The sequence below is a fragment of the Scardinius erythrophthalmus genome (assembly GCF_964197995.2).
Source record: "Scardinius erythrophthalmus genome assembly, chromosome: 14".
Lineage (NCBI taxonomy): Eukaryota > Metazoa > Chordata > Actinopteri > Cypriniformes > Leuciscidae > Scardinius > Scardinius erythrophthalmus.
The window spans coordinates 12,047,184-12,065,210 of record NC_138234.1 but is presented as its reverse complement, the minus strand read 5'-3'; the positions used below and the strand labels follow the sequence as shown (position 1 = coordinate 12,065,210).

General features: G+C 36.6%; 2 protein-coding genes across 2 annotated transcripts; one reads left to right on the top strand and one right to left on the bottom strand.

Annotated features, from left to right (window-relative positions):
- The first annotated feature begins 4,569 nt into the window (after positions 1-4,569).
- Positions 4,570-10,989, top strand: LOC308702403 (uncharacterized protein). Its single transcript, XM_081385223.1, has 6 exons — positions 4,570-4,720; positions 5,079-5,164; positions 5,919-6,254; positions 9,866-10,216; positions 10,495-10,566; positions 10,730-10,989. The coding sequence occupies exons 1-6, from the start codon at positions 4,710-4,712 to the stop codon at positions 10,774-10,776; spliced, it is 903 nt and encodes a 300-aa protein (XP_081241349.1). The 5' UTR covers positions 4,570-4,709; the 3' UTR covers positions 10,777-10,989.
- A 1,622-nt stretch (positions 10,990-12,611) lies between these two features.
- On the bottom strand, positions 12,612-15,331 carry LOC308702400 (SLAM family member 5-like). Its single transcript, XM_081385218.1, has 6 exons — positions 15,250-15,331; positions 14,534-14,854; positions 14,028-14,324; positions 13,815-13,910; positions 13,646-13,734; positions 12,612-13,167 (listed from the first exon to the last, which is right to left on the bottom strand). The coding sequence occupies exons 1-6, from the start codon at positions 15,293-15,295 to the stop codon at positions 13,117-13,119; spliced, it is 900 nt and encodes a 299-aa protein (XP_081241344.1). The 5' UTR covers positions 15,296-15,331; the 3' UTR covers positions 12,612-13,116.
- Positions 15,332-18,027: the final 2,696 nt, after the last annotated feature.

Sequence of the window (18,027 nt, the reverse complement as noted above, 5' to 3'; positions counted from 1 at the left end):
TTTCAGATTCGATTTACAGTAAATGGTACTCTGCATGTGTGGTGTGTGTGTTTGAGTCACTGTTTTTTTTTATTTATTTTTTTTATAACTGATGCCTAGTGAGAGTTGCCTTTGTAAGAATTGAGAAATGCCGGACAGTCTAGAGTGGGGAGCACACAGACCCTGAGAGGACAAAGGACCTCTCTGGAAATTACCATTTGAACTAGCCCTCATGCACCATCGAGACGAAAGTCTCACCTCTGAATCATCTTCATCTACATTTCTTTCCCTCTCCCCTCACCCCCTCTCTCTCTCAGATGATCACCTGAATTCACCCAAGAAAATGTATAGTTTAATGTGAATGATTATCACAGAGTATTTTTCATGTTTGGTATCATTTAAAATGTCACAGTGTGACTGGTACAAATGTCTCTTTCCAAACAGGTGGTCTCTCAAGCAAATGGTCACCCACCCCCATGAAGGTGCGACCACTGCATGCAAATTTCTTTTGTTAGTACATGTTTCCTTGTGAAAGGTTTGTGTATATAAGGAGATGCAGCAGAGAGTTCTGGGCCTTTTCTGCACTTCAGATTGGCCCGTGAGGCTGAGAGATAGATCTCTCAGCCTCACGTATTTCTTAATGTTGGGTTTGCATCTTCTCTCTATTCCAGAGCATTTGATGTTTTGTATCGATTATCTTTGAATTGATTATGAAATTGGCATGATACATTTACCTGACATAATACATTGTTACATTTGATTATTCTAATTGACTTTGACATTATTTTCATTGAAGAGTTAAACGGAATAGTCAAACATTAGCTCACTTTTAGTGAGGCACAGATATTATTAAAACCTTTCATTTATGGAGTCAGATGAAATAAACGAGTAAATATATGATTAATATATTACAAATTTAACCAACCAATACTTTGCATGAGTGAGGACAGAACACGTGAGACCTTCCCCATGTTTTGGCGAACCGGCAGATTGGACCAATATAGCGGACCTTACACCTTCATCTTAAACTATAACATGGCTAAACATTTCAATATGCTATAAAATTAAGGGAAGATCCAGAGTTCATTACAAGTTAAGCTCAATCAATAACGTTTTTGGTGCATATAGGTGATTACCACCAAAAATAATGATGACTTGCCACTTTTTTCTCTAACAAAAAAGAAGAATGGAGGTTACAGTGAGCTGCTTAAAATGGAAGTCAATAGGGTCAATCTGTGAGACTGTAAAGTTATGTTAACTTTGTCACTTGTCATCACAACAACATGAAAAATTATGATATAAACATTTTACAGCTCAAATAAAATACTAGTTTTAACATAAGAATTCAATTAGCTTCATATTTCAGCTTTAAAAACCTTTAAAAAACACCTAGTTTACTTCCGTTGTAAGCACCTCGCTATAACCCTGATTTTTAAACCTTCCTTTACGAGTCTAAATTGTTTGCTGTTGATTGAGCTTGTACTGAACACAAAATATTATTGTTATTTTGTAATCATACAATTTAATTGCTCTTAACCTGAATTATTTGAGTAAGTTCATTCTTACACAACTTAAAATGATCATGATAACACAACTATATTTTAAGTAGTAGAAATTTGGCTGGATTTAACCAGCTAATTCAAAAAATGCTACCTAGCTAATTGGTGACACAATGCTTATAGCATTTGCATAGCCCTCATAGCATGTTTATTAAAACAAACATTACATAAACTCTTCTAAACTAGCATTAATCTGGCACGAAACATTAAATAACACTTAATTTGAGCATTTACTCTCTCTTTTAAGTGTCATGGCAGAGCATGCTGGCAAACAGAAATCCCAGCCCAGTTTCAGTTCAATTTAAGTTCGTCTAAATTAAAAGAGACAAGTTCATAAAACTCAAAACAATGAAACAATTTAACTTACTCAAAATGTATCAGTTTTGTGAACTCAAAAGAAAAAGAAAGTTCTAAATACTCATGAAAGCTCATTTGATTGAACTAATTTGTATAATTTAACTAATTAATTATTTTGAGCATTAGTGTTACAGTGTGAACATTTCAACAAATGATATCTACTCACCATAGACAGAAACACTAAATATTTTTGATGACCACTTAACTCTAGTTATCTCCAGTTGATAATCTCCAGCATGTTCAGTTGTGGTGTTTGTGATGGTCAGAGATCCAGTTAGATGATCCAGCTTCAGTCTGTCTCTGAATCTCCCATCAGGACCATCATAAGTGAAGAAAATTCCAGATTTTCTGCTGATTTCAGCTATATGAACACTTTTAGCTCCAAATCTCCACAGTATGTCATCGTCTTCATGTATTTCAATAAAATCAGAGTTTAGAGTGACAGAATCTCCCTCCATCACTGACACTGAATCACCAAACACACCTGAACATAAACAGATTTTACAGTTTGTAACCTTTAACAACCGCAAAGACAGATGAGTAAATTCTGCTACACACTTTCAATATTTTTATATTTTTATATTTGGCTTATTATAACATTGAAAAGATACATGAATCCAAAGTAGATCTCACAATAATATCTGTGAATTTGCAAATAAATCCTCTGACTAATTTGAATAGTATAGCACCATCTTATTATCTCTACAATGGTAATAAATGAAACCGTAAAAATGCATTTATAACTCACCAATCCGACAACACAAACAGACCAAAACAAGCACGTGAAACATCTTCTTCAGTAGTAGATCTAATAAGACTGGTAACACTGAACCTGACGTGTGAAGTGAAGAATACTCTCACGTTTCCAGAGTTTCATCAGTTGGCGTGCACGTGAACTGGTGAAACTCTGGAAACGTGGGAGGATTATTCACTTCACTCATCAGGTTGTGTGGTCTGATTGGTGACCTATATATATATATATATATATATAGCTATCTGCCATCTCTTCCTGAGGTGTGACACTTGAAATGAAACCTGGTCGGTTTTCTTCAAAAATCAGTTTTGTCCTGTGGGTAGACAATTACCTTGTGCATGCGAATAGCCATTTCTTTCATCTGTTTTTAGTTTGCAGGGCAAGAGCTTCTTCCTGTCTTGATGTAATGAACCTCACAGTCTGATATCCCTCCTCCAGCAAAACAGCTTTACAGTCAACTAAAAAAATATGTTTAAAAAACTGTCAAATAAGAAATAGGCTATTTCTGATAGCCAAGGTAGCAATCATTGATTTTATTCAGAATTTTTCATTTAAATACATTAAGTTATTCTTTTTAGCTGTCATTGCTTTACATTAAAACCGCAGTGTTGCCTTATCATTTAGTAATCTTTCTAAACGCATAGTGTTATAATTCGGTAGAGATTGTAGAGAATGTAATGGCTGGTTACTTCAATGCTGTAACAGATGTAAAAATAATAATAATAAAAAAAATATGCTAGAGAAAATTCAAATTGTTTTTCATTTCATTAATAGGAAATTTACCGTTTGTTTTAAAATTTTTATTCATTCCTGTGGCTCAAATCATTTGAGCTTCCTATGTGAGAATTACTGGCCCCGTCCCAAATAGCACACCTCACATGTAATTGCAATCTTGTAGACTTACAGTAGTTGCTCACTGATCGATTGCCCTGTCCCAAATGACATACTTCATGTGGACTTTAGTTCTCGTGGACTCAAATTGCGAGTGCTCGCTGAGTCTACGAGTCCGTAGGCCGTCCCATTCAGCATTTTACCGCTCTGAAGTGTGCTCAGCAGCGCCCCCCTTTGTACCCTTGAAGCGGTCTTCCGCGAAGCCCGCATAGATGCAGGCTCCACACACTTTAACTACCCAGGAATCCTTGCGAAAGGCCAATCAGACAACAGATGTGAGGAGATTTCACTCACGGATAATTGTTGACATGGCTGAGAAGAAAACATTACGGTTTTTATGACCTAGATGTACATTTTACCAGTTGTTACCTACAGTTTATGCAAACATTATGGTCATCGAGCAGCTGGTTGATGTCTCAAGCATAATAATAGCGCGGATCGCATTATGATTCATTAAATAGAACCGTATGTCACAGGGCTTTACTGAGTCATGTCTAAACATAGTATGAATATTGAAACCTGTAAATTCATCTGAAAAGCATGCACATTTTCATTATGTGTCAAAATTGTAGTCTTAGTTCAAATGGAACATTATGTATTATTATGTACAACTGTATACATCATTTAAATAAGCATGATGTATCTTATCTAATGCCCAGGTGGCATGCATAATATCAAAATATAGAACTGTAAAATTAGGCTGTGTGACGTCGGAGCGCAAATATGTGATTTCTCCTGTCCAACAACAACCAGACTGTTATTTCCGGCGTGACGATCGAGTCTGTCCCAAAAATACCTCTCAATGCGCCCTCATGAACTCGCCAAGGGCCCTATAGGTCTGCACTACATGACGTCACCAAAGTGTGGACTCTGAAGAAGAGAGAGAGAGAGAGAGAGAGAGAGAGAGAGAGAGAGAGAGAGAGAGAGAGAGCGAGCCTGTGTGTGTGTGTGTGTGTGTGTCGGCCGCGCGCGCGCTCGCTCGCTCACCGCCTTCAAACAACACGAGCGCTGTATTGCTCTCTCTCCCTCGCGCATATCAAAATCAGCAGACACGACAGTGAAAGGTCGGAAGAACGATTGTGTTTGTCTTCATAAAATGCTATGTAGGACACTGTTTTGTATGATGACCAATAGAGAATAGTACAGCAGATATTTCATCGAGGATCCATATGATTACACGGTAGGCTACTGTATGTCTAATGGGCTAAATATGGTTAATATCTAAATATAACTTTATATAATTTCACAACAACATATTTCACTCAGTCTCCTGTATAACCTATGGTGAATATAACTATTCTACTAAAGGTCATATCATTACTTTTCATCTGATCCAACTATGTGTATTATTAATTGTTTAATTCACAAAAACAAATAGTTTTCTGTAGGCTGAGTGAAAAGGTGAAGCCCAACTGAATATCTACAGATATTTTAATCCGTAGTGCAGATCTACACTGTAACGTTTATATTTAAATTAACAAAAAAACACTACATTGGTCTAAGTATATGCCCCCCCCCCCCCCCCCCCCCCCCCCCAGGAGTCTTTTGCCACATAATCTGCTTTCGTTTTTCGGAGAAGTGATGAACCTCTTCATTTTCGTACCAGTGTGGGTTTTCCATCTTGGTAAGTCATAGGCTATTATTATTGTTGTTGTTGTTGACGCTTAGAATTTGGGATGACACACAGTTTTGATTTTAATTGATCGATTGATGATTTCTGCGTCGGGCGGGGTTCGCGTCTTTTTAACGGCCAAGTCAAAATATCTCTTACATGAATGCATGCTTGGCATTCATAAAACCTTGTTGTCCATAAGTTATTGAAGGCATTTTCGTTGTAAAAATATTTTATTCTATCCCAACTTCTGACTCATTATTTTCCATATCAAATATGGTTTTGAAAAATGCTGGATCAAACACAAACACTTGCTGTTCCCTCTTTTTTCTTGTTTTTAATCATTGCCTAAACGGGAACAATACAATGAGACATATTCATTCAAAGTATAAATACAAAATAACTAAATTAAAATATAATTAAATAAAACAGTGCCAATAACAAAGTTATAAAAGACAAAAGGAAAAGGGTGCCACTTTATACTTTGCAGTGCCCGATTTCTAAGTCATAGTTCATCACATGCTGTGTTCAGTGTTGAAACTGAACCCTTGTGACTTTGTTTTTCAAATATGTGATGTAATAGCTCATGATTGAGCAAATTGATTGTAATTCATTTTTTAAAACCTTTGTCTATAAGGATCGAAATTTGTCTTTGGCCAAGGATCACACAAACACATCACCCATTACATACATCATAAAAAAATGTTCTATAAACATGTCCTATATATATTTTGAAGTGATTTATAATGAACTGTTATTTCTTCAGGTGCATCGGGTGTTTATACAGACAGAGAGTCAGTGTTTGTGATGGAGGGAGATTCAGTCACTCTAAACACTAATGTTAAAACAAACCAACAAGAAAAGATTAAATGGTTTTTTAATAACACCCGCATCGCTCAAATCAGTGAATATCTCAATAAGACCTGTACAGATGTTCAGTGTAATGAAGGCACTGAGAGATTCAGAGACAGACTGAAGCTGGATCATCAGACTGGATTTCTGACCATCACAAACATCACAAACACACACTCTGGAGAATATAAACTACAGATCATCGGCAGCAACACCATCAGTGAAACGATCTTTAGTATGACTGTGCATGGTGAGTCATTTATTAAAGGGATACTCCACTTTTTTTGGAAATAGGCTCATGTAGCCTTCGCCTGAGTATTGACTGTGTACCACTCCCTCTGCTTCTACTTTAATTTCCTGTTTGAGAGATTGTGTGTTTGCACTTTGCGAAGTATTGTCTGTTCATCTGCCTTACCGAGTGTTTCCATTGTTTTCTGCCTTGTGTATGATTCTGCCTGATTTTCTGATTCATGCCTGTTGGATTACCCCTCTGTTCTGGTAGCCTGTTTTGGACTGATGACTGTGTTTGGACCTTTTGCCTGTCTACTCATCTCTGCCTTTTGGATTACCCTTTTGTATGTCGCTAGATTGGACTGCTATTGTGATTTTGACCCATTGTCTGGCTTAACGTTTCTGTCTCTAAAACCTGCTGCTAATAAACATCCACAAATGGATTCTAATACCGCCTCAGCCTCGTCGTTACAGCTCATTTTACAACTCCCCGCAGAGTTAAACAGTTGAGACTTACCGTTTTCGAATCCATTCAGCCGATCTCCGGGTCTGGCGGTACCACTTTTAGCATAGCTTAGCATAAATCATTGAATCGGACAGGACCATTAGCATCTCTCTCAAAAAAATGACCAAGAGTTTGGATATTTTTCCTATTTAAAACTTGACTCTTCTGTAGTTACATTGTGTACCAAGACCGACGGAAAATGTAAAGTTGTGATTTTCTAGGCTGAAATGGCTATTAACTATACTCTCATTCCTGCGTAATTATCAAGAAACTTTGCTGCCGTACCATGAGTGCAGCAGGCATAATGATGCATAATGACGCAGCGCCTGAAAATAGGTCTAATAGGTTAGACAAACTTAGTCCCGGTCACGTTGGAAGTTACCGAGCTGGGGACTATTTTATGTGCACAAACACATAACCTATATTTATATACATAAAACAGTTATGTACGGTCGAACGATGTATTAATTAACTTCAGATTGGACTGTGTTGGTAATAGGCACTTACTTAACGTTAAGATATTTCGTGCCTCTAACAAGTGCTTTGAAGATCTTCTTTCTGATCTGTATGGTGCGTGGAAAACACTTGAGTTTTGCCACAGACTTGTCCCAGCGTCTAGAACGCAACTGAATGCTTTTTCAAGTGTCTCCATACTTGAAAAACTGTTGAAAACTACTTTTAAACTACCCTGGTAATCCAGAGTTCTCGCGAGAGCACAAGTTGAATTTGCTCAGCGAGTTACTCTGGTGTCGAGTAATGATGCTCATTAAATATGCCCCTCGATCTGAGCTGCACCAATCACATCGAGTTATCTGATATAGACGGGCCAGAGGCGAGCTAAACAGAAGACGACAGCGCTGTGACGTCAAAGTCATTAGTAAACATTGCAAGATTGCTATGGATGAACACCATTTGTTTGAAACGGCTTTGGCCGCCACAATGAACGAGTTAGACTTGGCTTTTTTATCTAAAACAGGAACAGAAGACGCCGCTCGAATCGTTCCTTTGCTAGAAGGACGTTTTTGCTGTTTTGCCGACCGGATACGGTAAGAGTATAATCTACCAGTTAGCTCCGCTGGTAGCTGGGGTTTATTGTTGTGATTGGTCGTAGTGTTATCCAAATGTGTGCAGTGAGATTTTCAAATGCACGCTTGGTGCCGCCCCTCCAGCTGGCCGATTTTCATTAGTCGACGCCAGACCATTAATCTTTTAGATTTAGGTCTGGATTTCCAGGCTACTTTTAAACAGGAAATGACTAAATATTTACGTATATTTACAGCGGGTCTATTCTATTTGTATTACCTGAGGTAATTTTTCCGGACCTTTTTACTGAAGGTAAAAGTCACCGTAATATTTACTGACATTGTCTGTAATGATTACTGAGATGGCACACTCGGATGGGGCTAAAATCACTTAGAAGCTCTGGTAATTGTTACTTTACCCCTCCTGTCCATGTTAAACTAGACCTGTCCGAATAGGACTTTAGTCATGTGATCCTGCCGTGTGTTTCCCATGTGATTGTGTCATGTTGTCGTTGGTTCATTGTTTCATTGTGCACAAGTCTCCCTTGTCTTTAATGTTTAATGATGCAGCCCTTCAGGACATTTTTGGCATGGTTTAGATTAACACCTTGCTAATCTAATGCCAGATAATACCTATCACTTGACTCTGGTTAAATACATTCACTTTGCACTCCTATTAAGTGGTTCCTCGTTTACTGTGGGAATTGTGGATGAGGGGCTCCACAGTCCTGCAGTGCACACCACAGCCAGCCTGCCAAAGCCTGAGTGCCTCCGTTTGTAAGGTCATGTCCATGTTCTTGTTTTGAGTTTCATGCCACGCCATGCCTTTGTTTTATATTTGATCATGTTTGGGAAATAAACTGCACTTGAGTTCTACAACTTGCCTCAGTGGACCAACCGTTTCAGAATACTTGACCGAATATGAACCTAGCAGTTCGCCTCCTCCGACTTCGTCAAGGAAATCAGGCCATCAAGGATTATGTCAAGGATTTTCTTGAACTTTCTCACCTTGTTGATTTTAATGATGTTGCGCTCAAGGACATTTTTAGAGTGGGTCTCAACCGAGTCTCTTCATATCATGCCCGCCAAGCCAGAGCTTCTTCACGTCATGCCTACCCAGCCTGAGCTGTCTTCGGACAAGATGTTTTGTGTTCCAAGTCTTAGTCCTGTTCCCCTGCATGGGCCTGGTCCTCCATCCCGCACCCAAGACCGCCACTGCTCCACCACCCTCCTGAACTTTTGATGTCTTGTTTTGGTTTTATGTTGGGCCTCGGGAGCCACCCATAGAGGGGGGATATGTCACATCTTGTTTTGGTTCATGTTTCATGTCATTCATGTTTCATGTCTTGGCATGTGATTCCCTGTGTTAGTCATGTGATCCTGCCATGTGTTCCTCATGTGATTGTGTCATGTTTTCATTGGTTCATTGTGCACAGGTCTCCCTTTTCTTGTCATTAGTCTTGTGTGTATTTAAGCCCTCGTGTTTGCCATGTGTCCAGAATTGTTTGGTAAGGTCATGTCCATGTTCTTGTTTTGAGTGCCATGCCATGCCTTTGTTTTATGATTGATCATGTTTGGGAAACAAACCGAACTTGGGTTCTACAACTTGCTTCCAGTGGACTAAGGGCCCTTTCACACCTACCTTGTTTGGTCCGGATTTGTGGACTTTTCAGTTTGATCCAAATCAAAATTACAGATGTGAAACCTTCCCCGGACCACAGTCTGGACCAAACAGACGAAATTTGGTCCGACGAAAAGAGGTAGTCTCGGTTCTCAATCAAACTGAACAAAGGTTTGGTTCATTTCTAGAGTGAAAGCATTTTCTGTATGGTTCGGTTCCCGCATTGCCTAAACAACTGAAGAAGAATATGTATGTGCAGATCTGTCAGTCCAAAGTCACACTTTCAGGTGTGAAAACGCCCTAACTGTTACAGTTCCTCATTTTCTTGAGTGTAAATGCCCTCAGTTCAATGTCCAGTATTGTCTTTCCACTCCTAACTTTCATGTTCTCACCATTATCTTTGTTTAGTTTGTAAATAAACTTCTGTAGTTTATAACAGAAAAAAATCAAATAAAATCTGATTATGTTAATTTGTGCTTCAGATGTTCGTGGTGGAGAGACGAATACCAAGTCAGTTGAGGAGGGAGAATCTTTCACTTTTGATCCTGGTGTAATAAAAAACCCAAATGATGTAATTACGTGGTATTTTAATGAAGCTTGTATTGCTGAAATCACTGGAAATCAGAGTAAGATCTGTACAGATGTTCAGTGTAAAGAGAGATTCAGAGACAGACTGAAGCTGGATCATCAGACTGGATCTCTGACCATCACAAACACCAGAAACACAGACTCTGGACTTTATCATCTTGAGATCTTCAGCAACAGCAGCATCATCCGCCGCCAGCACAGCATCAGCATTATCAGTGAAAAGAGCCTTTATGGGACTGTCACTAGTGAGTAAAATTCCGCAGTCATTCAGTTCATTTTCCCTTGAGCATGTAATTCAATGGTTTAGTTTTTATTGTGGCCTGTCTGAAAACGAACAATGCATAATATCAGTTAGTTTTTACATGAGCACTGTTTTAGGGGATAAAACACAAGATGGCGCCATTTATCTTTTCACTCTATACTATAGCAGATGAAGTTGGACATATCAGTCAAAAATAGCTTACCTGAAAAATCAATTGTCGATCTTTAGTAATAATGAATGCCTTTTTATTTTTAATTACAGATTGGATTGTGTATTTTCTTGCTATAGGAGGAGCATGTGTTGGTGTTCTGCTGGTGGTTGTAGGTGTAATTGGTGAGAATTCCAGGTTCAGACACTGCATTCAAGCTTATTGTATCATTGTAGGAAAAAAAGGACAGTGTGATTCAGTTTATCAGATTCATTAGTGTCTGTGTGTAACTGGAACATCAATCCTGTTCATTTCTTTTAACTTTGTGAATCTGTTTTATTCTTACAGGAGAGTGGCATAAAAAACTGGCCTGTGGATGTTCTCTCGCTAAATAGTCAAACAACTGGCCTTTAATTGCACAGAGGAACAATACTTGATCAATAATTGTAATTTTCATTGTGAAAGACCATAAAAATGCGACAAGAAAACCCTGTTAATTGGTTGGTTACATTATTAGAGCTCAGCTTACTGTACATTTCATGTAATTTTATAGTAAAATGTTACCATTTGGAAATAAAATGAAATCAAATCATCTTATAATTTACATGAAAAGCTATGAATGACATTCCCTGAATTCCCTGCATGACTCCTCACATTTAATGGTTTTTCAGTTAAATAATTGTTTATTTTTATGTTGTTTTTCTTATTTTATATTATTTATGTAGCCTATACATTATGGGTTTATGGTACAGCCTGTGTTGTTAAATGAATGGTTATAGCATTATTTATTGTTTTGTGGTATGACATTTTTTTTGTGTTCTTTTATGTATGACACTGTGTGCACTTTACATATATATATATATAAGTATTTACCACAGCGTGTGCAAAACTGCTTTTGATGAACTATGATTAATCATGTTGCACCTGTGTTATTAATCAGTATATTAGTATCAGTATATTTGTCAGTTTGTTATATGTCAGTATATGTTAAATGTAAAACAGATGCTATATAACAGCATGGCCTTGTTAATTCAGCAGAAAAGGTTAAATTCTGCAATGTTCAGCTTTTTCTGTTATTGTTTATATTTTTCTTGTATTTTTTAAACACACCCATCCATTTTTACCCTGTACTCAAGCTGGTGAAGAACCCTTTGAGCGCCCCCTAGTGTACACACACACACACACACACACACACACACACACACACACACACACACACACACACACGCACGCACACACACCATTCCCTTCAAGGGCTGCCTGTCTCACAATCAATACATTCTGAAAACCCCAAACCCTAAAAAAAAGTGTAAAGTGAGATCAGAATCTGAGTTTAAAGTGAGATCAGGATCTGTCTTATTTATTTATGTACAGAAATGAAGTGTAGCCTAATGTATTCTTGTTGTTGGAAATACATTTTAAACCAAAACAGATCCGCATTGGTAGTTTTTCCATACAAGTATATATATATTTTTTTACATATAACCTGAACAATATAAAAATGTTAAAGTGCTGGTTTGTCTCTCATGCCGGTAGTTTTTCTTTTCTAAAATTTAATGCCAGTTCCATCTTGTATGTAGTATCACCCATGACAGGAATGTGTCGTCAGAGCAAAGCTTTCCTCAAAAGTGTACACTTCTGTATTCTATAATCAGTTACATTGTAATGTTTATTATAATAACAGCATTGAAGTGTTTTTGAACCTCCATTATTGGTGTATTAAGATTTGGTCAAATTGTTTGCACACACACTTTCCCAATCGGCAAAGCATGTTTTTACTTATCTGTCGATCCACACTGAGCTACTATCAGACTACCTACTTGGGACACTTACCAGTTCCTGTCTTTGATTATCTTCAGCCCTCTTCAGTCTCCTGCCATCCAGTTTGCAACAGTCAACACAACGATAAGACCTTTTATTCTCCGCTAAGTGTTTGCTGCTATTTAATGAACTCAGTCACACTTGTTTTCTGAACTTACCTGACAATAAACACCCTTTGTGAAGTTACCTTTGTGCTGTATTCTTTTGTTTGCTGACAGGTTGAAAGCTAAAACTTGACATAAACGGTAAACTTGTCAAATCTGATTGGTTGAATAAAATGTTGTTCCAGGATCAGCAAAGATGCTGATCCAGGAACATGGTCAGTGCTTTTCTGTGTTAACGCATTGAAAGCCAAACCAAAGTTTCAAAAACTAAATAGGCAACAAAAGTGACGCGAGTAAGCATATGTACTTGCACACATATTACATTTAAGTTTTAACTTACAAAAAATACATGACATTTGCACATTCATACAGTAAGGTTTCAAATTAAATCACAGTTTGATTTGAGAGAATGCATTATCTGTCAGAGTTTATGATGGATGGAAACACTATTGCATGGTAGTACGTAAACTGAGTTTCACATTAGCAGGAATGGAAAAAGCCCTTCAACGCTGTTGTCACACCTCTATCATGCCCTCTCAAATGTACATCAACCACAAAAGTTCAATAATAGGCCGGCACTCTTATGCACATACTGTTTGTTTAAGCAACAGATCAAACCACATGTCTATATATATTGAAGGGAACCAGACCACAACAGGTTTTTACTTAAGACTCTCAAACTGAGCTGGTTTTTACATATCACATAGCCTATGTTCATTTTTAGATTTTATTTTCAACAATCCCAAAACTTGTCCAAAGCTTATGAAGATCAGAGTTCACATACTAAATCCAAACGCCAAATGAGTTTCATCATCTTATGCAGACAACCGCATACTCTGTGTGATTCTCCTCTCTAGCTGTCTGTAAAAGAACATCACAAGATACAAAAATAGAATGACATTTTCTAATTAAAAAGTAATTTAATTAAATATAAATTATTATTATTTTGTTAAATGCATAGTTCAGATTCAGTTGCATTAACAGTAGCAGAAGTGAGATTTACCAGGCTAAAATGAACACTGTGCCAAAATATTGTGTATATTGCACCAATGAAATTGCCAATGCAGTTTGATTGGACAGACAAATTACTGATATCAACAACATCCTCTTCCATTTTAAAAATCAATTTATTTCCCTACTGCTATGCAAACTGTATTATTTGCATCCATTTCCCCTGCTATCTGCTATCAGAACAGACTTACCAGTTGAGAACCACTGATCTACTGAACCCATCAGAGCAGAAGACTAAAAACTCTAGTGTCTTTATTAATATGTATATTATGTGTGTGTGTCAGATCATATAAACCACAAAAAAACATTGCAATAAAAATTAACTCACCCGTCTCTGTGCATTTCGTTTGTAGAATGTTGGATTAGCATAAGTGATCTCTTCATTATCTCTATTCGGAACTCTTTTATCGTCAACAACTATAACAAAATAAAAATTTCCATCAAAAACAAAACATCCAATTTCCAATTCTGTCTTATAAGCAGGAGGTAACACTTGCCTTCTCGATCAGTTTTCTTGCAGATCCAGAAGATCCCGACTGCTGCAACAATCATCAGAGATCCAGCAGAGATCAACACTATCAGAGACACTGAGACTGGAGGAGGAGAAGGAGAGAAAAAGAGAGTCATTAGTGTAAGTGAATGAGTCTGATACAACAGAAGACAGAGATCAGGTCAGTAAACACACACATATATCATCAGAGCTGTGGTACCTGCACATGTGTGACAGAGTGTGTTGATGTCCAGATGTGTGGTCTGGTTGCTGATGGGATTGTTCAGCACACAGCTGTAGGTGTTTTTATCCTGATATTCCACCTCCAGAGGTAGAGAGAGACTGATGCTGAGATCACACACACTGATGCTGGACAATACACTGATTCCTGCGTACCAGGAGAGAGTCACATCACTCACATTCAACACTGAACACACCAATGAACAATTTGATGAAGATGAAGATGATGAAGAACAGTGTGAAGAGTTACTGATGATGACAGGAACAGGCAGACGAGCTGGAAAACATGAGAGAATAAAATGGAATTTGGATGAACTTGATATAAAAAATGCTTGGTATAATGTGCTGAGTGAATGTTTAGTATAATAACAGTTAGTGTGTTTATCATCTCACACACTGAGATCTTACATATATTTACAATCTTAATAGTTCAAGTAAAATAAAAACGAGAATATGTGAACATTTGGACAAATGATCTCTACTCACCATAGACTGAAACATTAAATAATTTTGATGACGATTTCGCTCCACTTATCACTAGTTCATAAACTCCAGTATGTTCAGTTCTGGTGTTTGTGATGGTCAGAGATCCAGTTTGATCGTCCAGCTTCAGTCTGTCTCTGAATCTCCCATCAGGAACATCATCATATATCGAGGAAATTACTCTACTGATTTTAGCTAAGACAGACTTTTCATGTCTAAATGTCCACAGTATATCTTCAACTTCATGTATTTCATGTATTTCAAGACTAGTGTTTAGAGTAACAGAATCTCCCTCCATCACTGACACTGAATCACCAAACACACCTGGAGAACAAAACAAGTTTTCATTCTTGTTGGTTTAGAAACCCTGAAATCTGTTTTTTTTTTTTTTTTTTAATGTGAAATGAAGAACAGCAGACACACAAAAGGTTAAACATCACTTATAAGAACAGACAGAAGAGCATGATCTTTACACGATCTCCTGTAGAGCAAAATAAACATGTGATGGTTCATCTCACACTTGTAAAACAAGTTTCACTCAGCTAATTATTTCCAATCATTTCATAGTTGTGTGTGTGGGACATTAAAACAGACTATAAAGTAAATCTCAGTAAATCTGGGAAGAAAAGCAAATGCAAATCCCTAATTTGAACAACAGCAGTTGATAATGTTCAGAAAAAAAAAAATTATTAAGCTGTAAAAATGTTTTTATAACTTACCAAGACAACTCCTGCACAAACAAAAGAAAAGAAACATGTGAAGCATTTTCTTCAGTAGTTCAGTGTCTGATGTAATAAGACTATATCCGCTGGAAACAGTCAAGCTGGTGTGAATCCTCCCACGACACAGTTTAACCCTTCTAATGCACACACACATGCACTGTATATTTATATATTATTACATATATATATAAAAAAGTGCTCTTATTAAGACTTTACATGTTCTTATTAGCAAAAACATGATTTTTTTATCACTTAACACTGATAAATATAATAGTTGTCTGACTGTGCTAAGTATGTAAAAGTATAGTGTAATATTGTGTAAATCTTCCTAAATATCATGTTAAAATAAAGATTATGGACTAAATGTTCCACAATCATTTAGTTGTAGTGAATGATAAAACAGGTTAAATCATCTCCCATCTCTCATTGCTGGTCTGAGGTGAGACACTAACAGCTCGATGTCTGAGTCAAACTGAAACCTGTGGTCTGATTTCTTCAGAAACATGGTGTGATCTGCTGGATGGACAGACATCTTGTGCAAGAGGCTTTTAGTGCATGTGTGATTACTCTGTAGTTTTCCCCCCTGCTATTATGAACCTCACAGTTGATGCCCTCTGCACAGAACAGATTAAAGAAAAAATCAAAAAGCATCAAAATGTCACAGGTCAGATGTCCAAAAAGGATTACTTATCGTGAATCATTGATACACTTCACATATCTAAAGCCCTAAATAAAACACCAGTAGATTGAACCAAACTGCCTCTACACTTTAAACAGAAATAACACCAATTACTCTTTAATGCAGACACAGAAATCCAGGACAGAGAGAAAGATTAAAAACACAATGATTGAGAAGCACATATTTGTGTGTGCGCTTCGGATATGTGTTGTGTTTTTCGTGTCTTGTGCTTGAATGCTTATATTAGCAAGTTGACAGTGATGGTTTCTTCAACCGTCTGGAACGTCTTTCATGCTGTCACTCAAGGTAAATATGAGGATGACATCTAGTGGAGAAGACTAAGATTAACATCAATCAGAGATATTATGTTCAATGTTAGTAAAAAAAAAAAAAAAAAAAAAAAAAAAATGATTCATGGTTTTTGAGAATATATAGAATAGAATCGACCACATTTTTAAAATAATATTAATAAAAAAAAGTTTAAAAATCTATATATTTTTTTGCCCAGCCCTTTTCAGCATGACTTTGACTGGAAACAAGAGTTGGCCATATTAGATTAGGATAGTTACGCTTCTATTGTGTAGTTTGTAATTTTTTTTTTTATTTGCTCGTTTTTTAGTCTGCACTACACTTGTATGTGTGCGCCTTTGTTTGCATTGCCCTAATATATTCTTACTTTACATCAAGGTTACAAGTGAAATCTATAACTTCATTCTATTATGATATATTTTACTGGATTGACTTAATTGATAGTTGTAATTGTCGTTAGAAAACTCAATACACTATATCTTCCAAGTGTAGTATTTTGTATATTGGAAGCTCATTTATGATAAAGAAAAAACTCAAACATGCACATTTTGGATTTCTCATTCATATAGCCCAATGTTTAGTTCTCAGAACGTTCTGGGAACATTAGTTTCTTGTTCCCATGGTGATTTTATATTGCATTTGAAATTTTCCTTTCTGCCCTCAGGACATGTTTGAGTAAGTAAAACTTCCATCTGCTCGAAGCACGATAATAAAAAAGACATTGACTCGCCCCATACCCTTACCAGTATTTCTGGAGAAAGGTATTTGTAGAGTGGATATTATTGAGTGCAGTCATTAAGTCTCATAATGCACCGCAATGAGGCTACGTGTACAGCCAAGGTATAAACAATACTTAAAAAAACAATCAATAGTGAAACAAACAGCGAATAGTAAGTTATTTTAGTGATTGTTACTACTGTAAAATGGTAATGTGGTATCTGACACCACTGTCTTTAAAAAAAAGAAATGACAAAAATAATCCTACACTCTTTGAAGATCTCAAATTATGGCTTTATAGTACACATTTTGTGGAGAAATATGATTATGATGATCAATTGCTTTATGGTTTAGCAATGCATCTGTTTTTCTTGCTTTTTCAAGTGGTGAACATTATTAATAACCATAATATAAGGAATAATAAGCAATAGTAAATGTTTAACAAAGCAAATAGCACATTTATCCTGTGGAATTATGACTCATCCCTCTAGTGGTCAAATTATGTCTTGTTTCTTTGAGTCCATTATATTTTTAATAAAGAGTGATAAGTCACAGCATTATGATTCAGGTGGCTGGCATTTGTCATGCTACACTGCTAGTGGTTGTAAAAAAGTTTGTTTCTGGAAAAAACTTCACTGTTTTAAAAACCACTATTATCCTAATGAAACAACATTTATATAGTGAACTTCTGCATAATGCCATAAAAAATAATGCAACTTGCAGTAAGTCATGCATTTGTTCTTAAAATGTATCATTTTGTATTTGTCAGTGTGAAATAAAATATTATTTGAAGCTTCTTTAAAATAGTTCTGCAAAATTAAGCTAGAGTTGAAAATAAACTAGCTAAGCTTAGCTAAGGTCATGCATGTATATGCTTTTTTTGCTCACTGAAATCACACACATCTCGAAGATAATAAATTGGCGAAATAATTGTGCAAGTGTAAAATTAACTGATGACCAATTTACAAATAAAATTAAGTATGTTATTAAAACTAGTTTAATCTAAAAATAGGCCTAAACCAAAACCAATTTGCTGCCTTTGATGCAGATCGCTGAATTAAAATGATTTT